Source organism: Citrus sinensis, chromosome 6, assembly GCF_022201045.2.
Source record: "Citrus sinensis cultivar Valencia sweet orange chromosome 6, DVS_A1.0, whole genome shotgun sequence".
Classification (NCBI taxonomy): Eukaryota; Viridiplantae; Streptophyta; class Magnoliopsida; order Sapindales; family Rutaceae; genus Citrus; species Citrus sinensis.
Window position 1 is genome coordinate 3,211,016 of NC_068561.1, and position 13,919 is coordinate 3,224,934.

Below are 13,919 nucleotides of genomic sequence, written 5' to 3' on the forward strand. Positions count from 1 at the left end.
TATTCTGTACTTCAGCGCTAAATAATGCGTGGACATTACACATTGGCTTATCCTCATGAACGGTCTCCCCAATATCATCTGGTAAGGGCTTCTTTCCTCTACCACGACGAAGTCCAGCATCATCGTTCGTTCAAACGGCTTTGTCCCCACAGTAATCGGGAGTTCAATGATCCCCAAGGGAGTTAACCGTCCCCCTCCAAATCCTTTCAAGGAAGTATTTGTCCGCTCCAGCTTCAAATCTGAAATCCCCATATCATCTAGGGACGACCTAAACAGAATGTCTACTGAGCTGTCCGTGTCTACCAGTATTCGCTGCAATTCTGTACCGGCCACCTTTGCCTTAATCACCAAGGCATCCTCATGAGGATACAAAATACCCTCTTCGTCATCCTCCGTCCACATAATAGGAACTTGCTGCACTTTTGCTCTTTTGGCTGCCGGTAAATTCAGAAGCACCTCTTTGCCAGCCATGGCGTATCTCCCATAGTTCTTCCGTGCTCTGTTTGAATCCCCGGCCAATGTTGGCCCTCCTGCTATCACACGGATGGTCGGCTGTTCTCGTTCCAGACCCCTCTCGACTCCTTCATCCCGTGTGTACTCTGACTCAATGACAGGGGACACTCCGTCTACATACTCATCCAAGTATCGGTTCCTTACTAAATCTTCCACCTGAATCTTCAGGTCACGACATTGGCTGATAGTGTGACCGTGAGTGTCATGGAATTTGCAGAATCTGTTCTTATCCCGTCGATGAGCCGGTTTTGTTATTGGGGCTGAAGGGTATAGCAGGCCTCTTCCCTCGATCCTCTCATATAATTCCTCCATTGAGATCTTTAATGGGGTGTATTGTCTATAGGCCGAGCTCTGATCTATTAGCTGAACTGATCGGCTATCATGAATGTCACCTCGGGCCGTCCCAGTTGCTAACTGATCTGGTTGACTAGCCCTGGAATCGGTTGCATGTAATGTTCTGGGAGTGTTGTGATAGGGGTGGGCAGCCATCTGCCGGAATTCTCGCTGCCGCTCTGGGATTGGGGGGCGTGGAGGTTGAGCCCGGTTGTGTTGGAACTGTTGTGCTCTCGGAGTTATGGGGTAAGGGCGGGACCGAGCTGATGTTCCGCCCATCCCTGAAGATTCTCCAGTTCGCTTTCCCAACCCGCTCCTTTTCGGAGCTCTCCGCTCCCTTTCGGGGCTCTCCGCTCCTTCCGCCTCAGCTCTTCTAGCTGTTCACTTTTTAGTCTTGCTGATTTCTCCTCTTCAATTTCAATATCTCGTCTCGCCTGCTCATACCCTGCTGAATAATTCTGCACCAAGGGGCTTCTCAGGTTATACCATAGCCGGCCTATCCTCACACCCTCCTTTAAACCCCTCAACGCCTGCGGGTGATTGAAGGCTCCCAAATCAAGTACGGCTCGGTGGTATCGCTTTACAAAATCCCGTAGGGACTCGTGCTCCTCCTGTTTCATCCCCATCAGTTCCATCATGTCGTCCTCTGGGGCTACTGCCCCTCGGAACTGCTCGGCCAACTCCTGGCACATCTGCTCGTACCCCTTTATACTTCCTCGGGGCAGCTTGCGATACCAATCTCGAGCTCGTCCCTCTAGTGTCAACGGGAACGCCCTGCACCTCTGAGCTGATGTCAGCCCCTGCACACCCGTCATATCGTTGAAACGCTCAATGTGCACCAATGGGTCACTTCGCCTGGAGTATTTGAGGTCGGGGAAGCGAAAATCTCTTGGGATTATGGTACCCATGATCTCAATTGATAACGGAGATTCTTCATCTAACATTATCCTCCAGCTCGGGGGCTTTCTCTTGCCTTGTATCTCCTCTATCACCTGCGCCAACCTGCGCACCTCTCCCTCCAATTCTATAGCACGGTTAGGATCACGCGCAGCTATCTGGTCTCGCTCCTGCTCGGCGTTCTGCAGCCGCTGTCTGAGCTCCCCTTCATCAACACCGGCACCTCGGCCAGTAGTTTCCAGTACCCGTCCGGGGCGAGGTTGGTCTCTCCCTTCTGTGGGGATGCGCCTCATTAGGTTGGTCTGCGGGCGGAGGAATGTCCTCGACTCTACGTCTCCGGAGGCTGGGTTCTACTCCGACTTCATCTCTTCCCACGGGGGTGTCACAATCCCTTCACCGCTCGTCCCTCAGCTCAAATAATACGGCTGTGAGAGTCTCCATTTGCTTTTCCATCCGCTCCAGTCTGTCTTGCATCATCCTCTCTCGGGCTTCATTCGCAATTTCCCGGAGAGTGGTTGTCTCCACCGTTTCATTGTCCTCCCTCAGAGTATCCTTTCTCGACACATCCATATCTGACCGTTCACTGCTTCTCCGGTAACCGCTAATTTGGTGGTAGCTTTTTATCCAGAATCCCCACAGACGGCGCCAAAATATTGATGCTGAAATCTGCTCGCCTTTTAGCCGACCAGATTCTTTCACCAACGCTTGTGTTATCTACTGTTACTCGTTCGCTAAGATTGGAATCGCCCTCATTTCTCTAAATAAGCCTGCGCTCACAAAAAACGGATCAGAGACGCCGGTGGTTTTGCCGGCGTAAACCCTCCGATGCCTAAGTTAGCTCAAGGTGTTTACGGGAAAACAAATCAATTTGGGTTCAAGAAGTTTATCTGAAATTTGTAAGAAAATGATCTGGATGCAATTTGGCAGCGTTTTCCCTCTCTCCGTTTTTTTTCTCTCCCTCTCTCCGTCGAGTTCCTTTTCTTTTATAGCCGCTGTCCCCATGTTTCCGTTTGCCCTTCCTCCCACCTTTTTCGGGTAATGGCAGCCCTCATGGGACTCTAACCGTTGCATCGTGGCAAACGTGGGAACTTACGTGTCCTTCAACGGTTCTGGGAAAAGCGTAACGGCCGCGATTCTGTGTTCTGGGAAAAGCATAACGGCCGCGATTCTGTGTTCTGGGAAAAGCGTAACGGCCGCGATTCTGTGCTCTGGGAAAAGCGTAACGGCCGCGGTTCTGTGGGATCGTGTCCCCGCTTTCCTGGGGATGAGTATCGGCTCGGCATACACTTCTGGTCGGTATGTTTCCCTGGTTGCATCCATCTCTGCTCGGCTAATGTTTACCCCCGTGTTCTGCTCGTACCACAGTAGCATGGCTGACCTGGTGCCTTTATGTACTCAACAATTTATTTAGTAAAAGGATTAATCTGTATTGGATTTTTTTGCTTACTATATTTTGTCCCTATTCCAAAGTATAAATAGTTAGTGTTTATTTAGTGAGATTGCCAATTTTCGTCCTACTGTAATCAATATATACTATTTACTTCCTTGTTATTTTACCCTATCGATAGTTTAAGTTTTCAATATTATCCTTATTTTAAAATACAATTTTATTTATATTTATTATAGATTAAATAAATCACATAAATGAAAATTAAAATTAAAAAATTAAGTATTAAAAACAAGAAATATATGTTTTGATATAAAAAAATTAATAATAAAATTTTTTCTTGTACTTTTTTATTTTGTAAACATTTTCTTATAATAAATATTTTACAATATTTTAAAATTAAATGTAAAAGTACAAGCAAAATATTTTATTATTTATTTTATAATAATTTTTATTTATCATCAAGTTTTCTTATAATAACTTTGATCATTTTATAATTATTTTCTTATGTATTTATTATAAGAAAATGCTTATAAAATAAAAAAAGTTCAAGAAACATATTTTATTATTAATTTTTTTCACATTAAAACATATAAATAAAAGTGTATTTGAAAATAAGGATAATGTTATAAACTTATCACTGTTAAGAGCTTATTGACTATTACAAAAACATAAAGAGAGTAAATGGTATGTATTAATTACAGTGGGGGAGAGATTCACAATCTCCTATTTATTGATTCAGTTGGCCATGAAATCTCATTATTATTATTTTTTATTTTCTTATATATATGCGGCTTGGGCCATTTGTTTCGGAGATGCAGAATCGTCGGATATAGTCCTTAAGTTCATTGTCACATGAGAGAATTAACCTCTTCCGAGGATGACCGTAAAGCTTTCCAAATAGTAGCTGTTCTTTGAATCTTTTATCCTTTTCAAGGCTTGTTTGATATAGCATCTAAAATTAAAAGTATTCCCATCCAAACTTTTTATAAACAGAATTCAGATTTTGTAAATAGAGTCCAGGATACCCGACCTGCAAGCTGATTTTACAATGTTGATTCGACTTCTACATTTTAATGGAATAGGTTTTAGTGAGGAATCAGCCGCCAGGCGGTTTCAGTACGTATTGAGACGATCACCACCGAAGAACCTCAGCAACAAGTAATATGTCAGCGGGGATCTGCTAAATTGAGCGAGCAGACTCAAATGATTTGATTTTCCTCCAAGCACACCAATTTAAAGGTTCCAACGTTCAAACTTTGTTTTTGTTTGGCATTTTATTTAGTTTTCTGGATTCCGTTAGTTTATGTTAGTTTTTTTCATCATTTTCCTCGTGATTGCAAAGGCAAATTTGCTTCTTCATTTGTGTGCTTTTAGCTATTCGATTGAAAAAAAATAAAATTCACTAAAAGCAATTTATGATAAGGCATCGCCGCAAACAACCCCAACTGTTGCTTTTAGAAGCTGATATGCCCCCTTATCATAAGTACAATATTTCAGGGGTTCGCTTTTTATAGAGGTTTAATTAATTTGTTAGTATCTTTGTGTTGTCTGCGAAAGACTTAAACATGCATGAAAATGTTTGTTAAAAAAAAAATTGTGATTACTAAATTGCAGTGTAACATGAAAGATACTCGACTGCTACCTTTTGGCTCAATGTATCATGAGAATTGGTTCATAATCAACATATTCAGCGTCAGATTATATCATTAATTATATACAACGTGATTGGGCAAATTGCACCAAAATACTCTTATTGAGTTGCTACATCATAATAATATAAAAAACACAAATACTTGAAAGTTACACACAAAACGTATAACCACAATAAGATCTTCAGGGAATAAGATTGTGTACAACAAAATAGTAGCAAGAGGTGATCAATATTTCTACAAGATAAAACCATCTGTGCCGCCAATAAGGATTCGCCCATAAGACTCCAATGATTCCCAAAATCACAATTACAGAAGATACTGTAAAAGTGATATAGAAACTATCCATGTCAATCAAATTATCATCTTCTTCATTGTCATGAGTTGAAGCTTCTGTTGATGATCTATTTTCATTGCAAATTTTAGGCAATGGCGGTCCACAAAGAAAAGGATTCCCCTCGTAGCTATCCTCATCAAAGGTTGCAAATTGTGCAATTCTCTCTGGGATTTTGCCTGATAAGTTATTGTGTGCCACAGTGAAAACAGCCAATGCATTTAGCTCTACAAGTCGAGGAGGGATTTTTCCAGTTAAGTTGTTGTAGGAAAGATCCAAGCTTTCAACTTGTCTCAAGTTTGAAAATGTCACAGGGATTGTTCCTGTTAAATTGTTGCGTGACAAATTCAAGGTATGGATTCTAATTAATTCACCGATTCGACTAGGAATCTCACCTATCAGTTTGTTACAAGAAAGATCAAGCCCATGAATGCTCTCGAGAGGTTGTCCCTTGTAAGTGTATGATCTTTCCTTTGTTGTGAAGTCTATAGTTTCTTTCTCTCCCATTGAAGGCCCAACATTATAACTTACGATGTCATATTCGTTTCTATAAGTTGGAATTAAATCATAGTAGCCTTCTTCACGATGAAGTGAAGTGTTATCTAAACAAGGAGGAATTTGACCAGAAAAATTGTTATGGGAAAGATCTAACAACCGCAATTTTTGCAACTGACACAATCGAAGTGGCACCTCACCTTCAAAATTATTATTAGCCAAAATAAGGTATCTCAATTGAGAAAGCCTACCCATCCAGTTCGGGATGTTACCATTCAGGCGATTATTGCAAAGATCCAATGTCAACAGGTAAGAGCATTTAGAGAATGCACCATTAAGTGGTCCTTGTAACATGTTTTTGGACAAGTGAACCTGTCTGATAGTGGAAGGATGGAAACAAGATGGTAAACTTCCAGCAATGTTGTTCTTTGATAGATCCAGAATTTCAAGATAATCAAGCTGACAAAACTCTGATGGAATTGGACCTTCAAGATGATTGTCAGGCATTATAATAGCATCTAAAAATGAAATATTACCCATCCATGTTGGAATGCTACCAGAAATATCGTTATCACTGATATACAGTCCTTGTAAACTAGAACAATTAGACAAACTTTCCGGGATTCCTCCGATGAAATGATTACCATCCAAGTTTAACCTCTTCAACTTTGTCAAATTAATTTTTTTGGAAAATAATTGACCTTGCAGACTGTTATTTGACAACAAAAGATACTCCAAGTTAAAGCAACCCATGGCCAAGTGCTCTGGGATTTCACCAGTCAATTGGTTGTTTGATAAGTCCAGATAGATCAACGAGTTCATATCACCGAATGAAGAGGGAATACTGCCGTTAAAAGCATTAAAGGAAATGGTGAGAAAACCCAAATTTGGCAAAACTTTTCCAATTTCTACCGGAATGTGGCCTTGGAGTTTGTTGTAGGAGATATCTAAAGCAATTATATTTTTGCGAGAACGAGTTGGCAAACGGAATGGTCCAGAAAGAGAGTTATTGGCCAAAATAATTGAACGTAAGTTTGTGTTGTTTTCTAACAACCAGCTCGGAAATTCTCCCCTCATGTTAACGTCGGAGATAATAACAAACTCCAAGTGATGTTGGTGGTAAAGGAATTTGGGAATTGTGCCACCATCACTATCTCCATGATCAGACAATGAGATTGAAGTTAATTGGAATTTTGGGGTCAAAGAAGAATGTGATGACTCAATTTCTCCAAATATTTGATTTTCTCGACCATGAAAAATCTTGAGTTTTGAGTAGTTGAAAAATGGTTCAAGTGACATCGGGATTTGGAAGTGATTGTTTGAAAGTATGAGCAATTCTATTGAAGTTAGATGCATGAGGGGAGATGAGGAAAGATTTTCTGTAAGTTGATTGTCAGGGACATGCAATACTCGAAGGGAAGTCAAATTTGCCAAGCACCAAGGCAAGCTGCCTATAAAATCATTATGGTCAATGTATAACTCTTGCAGATGCGCCAACTCACAAAGGCCTGAAACATTATTCATCGATCGTGGTTAAACATTTTAAATTTGTCACTTGATCACATAATCGATGCAAATCAGGGTATATAATCAACACATGTTCATTATAGTTTTTTTTTTAATTTACCACTTTTTCGTTACTATTGCAATGAGGGAATTTTTCTTAAGAATCTCTCTCACTAGAATATATATAACTTAAAGATTTTTGTTAAAGAAAAAATTAAATTGAAAATAAAGAAATATAATTCAACTAAAATCATTCCTCCGTAATTAATTTACCTTGATCTCCCGGTAGAACACCATTGAGTCGACAAACTCTCATTGAGAGTATTTTTAGGGAAGTGAATGATGCAATGATTTGCAGAAGTCTTCTATGGAGAGGAGAGTAATCCATTGCCAATTCTTCCAAGTTGGTGAACTTGTGCAGCTCTATTCAATTTCAAGGAGCAACAATAAATTTTAGCTGTAAGTACATACGGAATTAAGTGACTGGAAAATTAATTTGCAATATCTCAATTTATTTTGATACCTTGAGTAGTAGTCACTGTTTTCGCAAAATTATTGGACTTAAGGTAAAGAGTCTTGAGGGATGGGAACGATCCTATTGAATGTAACACCTTGCTTCCGTCTCTAATTCTTAGTCCCGAAAGGTCAAGAAAACGCAGCTTCCTCAAACCTCTGTAATCTTTTTAATCAAAGAGGTAATTAAACTCCCGATAGAGAATTTTGTTTTCGTTAATCAATATTAATGTTACCTTTTGGAACCACCAGATTGTCAATTTCATTGTCGCTCATGTCCAATCCCTCCAAGTTACTCAAGGAATCCAATTCTGCATATATAATTATAAATAAGACTTAAGGTACTTCAACGGGAGTTAATTAATTAAAAACTTAACTAAAACGAATGTAACATGAGAGTTTTTTATTATTTTTATTTTTTTGGGGTCAAAACCAAAAGGCATTAATTAATTGTTTTGAGTAAACGATGAAAGTTAGTTTAATGTATTATAGCTAATATGTTATTCCTTCAGATTAATCAAATTAAATATTAAATTCTCTCGAAGATACAAATATGTATAGTGGATAAATGAGAAGCAGGTTTAGTCTCACCTTGAACATCAAAGGTTCCTTTGAACCCAGTAGCCATCAGATTTAATTTTCTTAATGAAGAAAGAGCAGTTAGAGAAGATAAGATGCTACGGTTGAATTTGTTACCACTTAAATCCAAAGATTCCAACATAGTCATACCTGCAAAACAAATACAATAAAGGACCTAATTTGTAAAAGTTTAGATTTTTTTGGTGCGACAGATTTGTGAATCTCGATCCAGCTAATGTCCAACTTATCCTCCAAATTCATCAAAGAAGCTAAATTTATAAAAATAAAAAACTCAAAATTGAAGCTCAATTACCTTCAATATTAATACTTCCTTCCAATCTATTATAAGCCAATGATAAATTTTTTAATGATGAAAGACCAGCTAGAGATGATAAGACGCTGTTGTTGAAGGAATTATGGCTTAAATCGAGAAACTTCAAGTTGCTCAGCCCTGATAGTTTCTCTAGACCTGCAAACAAATTAAATCAAACACAAAAAACAGATCACAAATTTATTCAGGGGAAATCTTTAGTAAATATTAGAAGACATATATATACCTTCATTCTCTACACAGCCGGCTATGTTGTTGCCACTTAAATCAAGCGACTCCAGTTGTTGAAAGGGAGTAAACAAAGAAAAATTGAGGTACAATGCTGATGCGATATTCAAGGACAAAAGATCAATTGCTATCACTCTGCTAGTGGTGGCGTTGCACAAAACGCTTTGCCACTGACAACAGTCTGAATAACTCTCATCTACCCAATCTTGAAGATACATAGGATGATTGTTGAAATTATGTTTAAGTTGGAGGAGAGCAAATCTCTCTTGCTCCAAACATCCCTCACTCCACCATCCTAGCTCTAATAATATTAAAAACAAGGAAAGTAATAACAGCATCACCATTTTTGAACCACCCATCATATACCTTAGTTACTAACTATATATAAACTACACTCTTTGCATTTGCAAACAAAAGAGCAAAGGCTCTACGCTATTTATACCATATCAACAATTTCATACATCCATCTTTAACTTAATTAACTGACTTAATCAATTAGCTGTTTTCTCCAAGTCTTTGATTCAACAATGTACTGCATTAATTTAATTGTCTTAATTGAAGTGAGAGAAGTGTTTAACGCACTACATAATTACAAAATATTATATTTGTTTAGTGGATTACTTTGAATCAATGTGAATCCAAAAATTGCCACTTCTCCCTCATTAATCTTCCACACAGATGGCTAGAATTTTCAGCATGGCTAGAAAATACAAGTTAAGTACTCAAATATGTTTGAAGCGCAACTAGCGGAGTCCACACGTTTTAATTATGTTCTTTTTACTCCAAGGCTTTCCAGCATTTTTTTAAATAAATATACAGAAGTGGTGAAAATCTCCGTTGAGATCAAATCTCATGTTTAATTAAGGATCCTGAGATATTTAAGTTAATGATATAGATAAGATATTTAATTAAATTTTTCTTTCTAGTCTCCGAGATGCCGGTTCATAATTAAGGGTTTGAAACTCTGTAATCATCAAATTTTAATTAGATATTTGCAAATACACTGACACTAATCTTGAAGGCGAACACATAGGTCATGTAATTAAAAGCGAACATTAATTCGTTAACTGACCAGCTTGTTTTTAGATTGCTGGCTTTGCAATCTATGTGTGGTCTATCATTGAGCCACTGATGAGAATGATTTTTAAAACTTATCGACCGCATGTCGGCGTACGGTTGATATTATGTATGACAAGTCCTCTGAACAGGTTATTTGCTTCAAGCCTTCACCATATTCTACGAGTTAATCATTTAGGGTGTGTTTGGGATTGATGTGCTGTGGAAAAAAAACTGTAATTATGAAACAAAAATTAATAATATGTAGTAAATAATAATTTTGACAAAATTATTAAAAATATAATAGATTCTCCATTATACAAGTGAAAAATCATATCAACGTATTTTTCAAGTTACAGCAGCTAGTGTTTATCAAACACTTTACTGCTGTAGTTTTTAAGTTACAGCTGTCCAACCTCAATCCCAAACGCACCCTTAATTGTTTACGACTGAATGCTACCAGGCAAATTGCATCAAATATTTTCATTAAGATACTACATGCATCATACATATAAAGGACATCTATATCGTTAAACAATTAGATACAAAACAAAACAACAATACAAATACATAGATCGACTAAATATCCGTGGGAATAAGCTCGTACACAAGAAAACAGTAGATTGATAGCAAGAGGTGAGCTATAGTTCAACAAGATAAAATTATCCGTGCTGCTAATAAGAATTCACTAATAAAACTCTAATGATTACTAAGATCGCAATTAAATAAGATCCTTTTAAAGCAAACACAAAAATTACGCATGTCTATTAAATAATCATCTTCTTCATATATTGCCAGTCGAAACATCTAATATTATTAAAAAAAACAAAGTAATTTCTAAACTACACCGTTTGAATTTGCAAATAACAAAGGGAAGTCTCTACAAGGGATGGCAACGATTCGATATTTTAGGGGGACTCCAATACTTGTACTCGTACACATTTACATTCCCGTCACCGAATTAAACTCATTGTGTGTTTGAACGAGTACAAGTCGAGGATTTCATATTAAAATAATATAGATACGTGCACGTCATCTTCCCCTATCCCATAAATCCCCTTTTATTTATTAACATCCTGCATATGCTTAAAAAAGAAAAAACGGTATCTTAACTACTTAGTTCTATATCACCATGCAGCACTTTATTCGAGATAGTTTAAAAAATGTATTCTCAACTTTAATAAATATTAATTATAATTTGATGACTGTTAACTCAATTTAATTAATATATTACTAAATATTTGGATCGAAAACAAAAGTCTCCATTTTGACATTTCCTTATCCGTCTTTTACTCCTTTCAATTGACCCTAATTTGAACATTATTTTATTGTTATTTGTTTTTCAATTAGGACAAGATTTTAGATGGTCAAGTAAATATCTAGTCCATTAAATGATTGATTGAAATCTCCAAATAGAGGCTTAGGACAATATCATTTAGATGGCTAAGTGCTAATATTTACATTAATATTTTTTTTGGTTTAGTTGTTAATTTTAAACTTTAAATTATTTAAAAGTGAGTGGGTAATGAGAATAGTGTTTTATATTCGTACCTTACCTTCCCAATCAATGGATATTATATCTGTACTCGATCTTTTTTTATAAAATAGAGGTAAAATTAGACCTGATACCTAACCCTAACATAACAGGCCCCCTACCCCAGGGATTTTTGGCTATCCCCATGTTTTACGCTATTTACAACATATCTAACAATTTTAGACAACTTAATCTTAATTTACTTGATTAGCTATCTTTTCCAAGTCTTTGTTCCATTTCTCTTCCTTTCTTTTCATGCATTTTTACTATTTGGCTATTTGCAGCCTATATAATTTGAGTAATAGAATTATTAATTCTTGAACATACTTTTCATGTGTAGTTGACGGTCAATATAATATGGTTAGATAAAAAAATATATGAAATTAATGTTGAAAAAATAGCATATCAATATACTATTTTGAGGGCACATTTTGAGTGGGTCTCACTTAGCGAATGTGGGAAATCTTGTGAGGTTCGGATTCTACTCCGTGAATACTTCGAAAGTGTATATTTATTTACTCAAAATGGTGCTTGGGTGAATGCGAAATTGTCTCTCAAAGTGCACCCTTGAAGTTGAAAATTTGAAAGGAAATGAGGTTCATCCCAAAAGGGAAAAATAAGCCAAGAGATTTTTGTTTATATATAGACACTTACCCATGCATGAGCAAGAATTATAAGGATAGAGGCTCTCTCCACACGCGCGTGCGCAGGGGGGGTGCGAATCCAAGACCGATTTGCTTGAACTCGTGTGCGCCTGCGCGTCCTGCGTACGCGAATGTCAATCCAAAGTCACCCAAGCTTGGCAATTATTTTTTAGGCTGTTATGCAATTCAATTTTTGAATTCAATAGGTTGTATTGAATTGTTTAAATTGAATTGGCCGTTACAACAATTAAATGGCATAATATTGAATGTGTATAAAAAGGCAGCTTCCTCTTCTGTTTTTCACACACACAGAAACCACCACATAGAGCACTTAAAATGTTTTTTCCTCCTTCTTACATCTTGTTTTCTGATTGAGTTTGCCGATGATCACAAGTGGATTGAAGATCAACGAGTGTGACAAATGTTTTTATGTCAAAGAAACAGAAAATGGCTATGCATTTTATGTTTATATGTTGATGACATGCTCATTGTTGGGAGTGATGATGACATGATTAAATCTACTAAGAATATATTGAAGTCTAAGTATGACATGAAAGACATGGGTCTTGAGGATGTCATTTTGGGGATTAAAATCTCAAGGGCTTTTAATGGACTTATTCTAAGTCAAACTCATTATGTAGATAAAATTCTTGGGAAATTTAATAAAGATGATAATACCGTGTCTAAAACTCCATTAGATACGAGTATACATCTAGCGAAAAATAGAGGAGAGGGTATTTATAAGGTAGAATACGCTAGAATAATAGGCAGTTTGATGTACTTAACAAACTGTACTAGACCAAATCTAGCCTATACACTAAGTAAACTTAGTAGATATACAAGTAATTTAGGAACTGATCATTGGAAAGCTATCGTAAGAGTACTCAGGTATCTTCGATACACTTGTAATTATGGACTACACTATACTAGGTATCTAGAAGTGTTAGAAGGATTTAGTGATGCTAACTAGATATCTGATGTAAAATATTCAAAATCCACTAGCGGTTATGTGTTTACACTAGCAGGTGCAGCTGTATCATGGAGGTCTTCTAAATAGACAATAATTGCCAGATCTACAATGGAATCTGAATTCATTGCATTAGATAAATGTGGTGAAGAAGTAGAATGGCCACACAACTTTTTAGAAGGTATTCCAAAGTGGCCAAAGCTTGTGCCTACAATATGTATTCATTGCGATAGTCAATCAGCTATCGGTAGGGCACAAAGCAATATGTATAATGGTAAGTCTAGACACATACGTCGTAGACATAATACCATTAGACAATTTATTTCTACTGGAGCTATTTCTATTGACTATATGAGGTCAAAGGATAACATTGCAGATTCGCTAACCAAAGGATTAAATAGAGAGCTAGTAGAAAAATCATCGAGGTGAATTAGATTAAAACTCATAGAATGATTAGTCAATAACGAAGGAAAACCCAACCTAGTTGACTGGAGATCCCAATATCTAGGTTCAATGGGATAACCTAATTATTAAAGACTAAAGTTGGATCACTGTGGGGGTCATTCTCTTGAGAGGATTACCTCATTGACCATTCCTATGATGAAACAGTGATGCTCGTGGGAAATAAGGTTCAACTAGGCTCTTAATGATTCTTATGCGTCGGAAATCCAAGCGGAGTAATGCGGGTTACTCTTAATTAAGATATCACCTATGTGAGAGAGAAGTGGGGTCGCTTCAAAGGGAGCTGTTAGGGGTTCAGCTCTTAGAAACTCTTGCAGCACCAGATAGATGTTCAAGGCCAAAACGATAACAACCATGAGAATTCAACAGTATTCGAAGAAATACTTATGTATAGTTTATGATCGTTTACATTAACGGCAGAACAGTTCAAAGACATCGAGTCTGCTGATTAGCCAATAAAGTAAATATACTATAACAAGGGAAGGTTC

General features: G+C 37.2%; 1 protein-coding gene across 1 annotated transcript; it reads right to left on the bottom strand.

Annotated features, from left to right (window-relative positions):
* Window positions 1–4,966: 4,966 nt before the first annotated feature.
* Window positions 4,967–8,986, bottom strand: LOC107177334 (receptor-like protein 1). Its single transcript, XM_025100062.2, has 7 exons — window positions 8,767–8,986; window positions 8,523–8,678; window positions 8,222–8,359; window positions 7,867–7,941; window positions 7,641–7,796; window positions 7,391–7,540; window positions 4,967–7,119 (listed from the first exon to the last, which is right to left on the bottom strand). Exons 1-7 carry the CDS (start codon window positions 8,984–8,986, stop codon window positions 4,967–4,969), a joined length of 3,048 nt encoding a protein of 1,015 aa, XP_024955830.2.
* Window positions 8,987–13,919: the final 4,933 nt, after the last annotated feature.

What these genes read in the sequence shown, in the direction of transcription:
- LOC107177334 (XM_025100062.2), bottom strand. Translation starts at nt 8,986, where the DNA reads ATGTATCTTCAAGATTGGGTAGATGAGAGTTATTCAGACTGTTGTCAG. An exon ending in AGGAAGTATTAATATTGAAG is followed by an intron (nt 8,360 to 8,522) that starts GTAATTGAGCTT and finishes TTTGTTTTGCAG; the next exon opens with GTATGACTATGTTGGAATCT. An exon ending in TGTTCTACCGGGAGATCAAG is followed by an intron (nt 7,120 to 7,390) that starts GTAAATTAATTA and finishes ATAATGTTTCAG; the next exon opens with GCCTTTGTGAGTTGGCGCAT.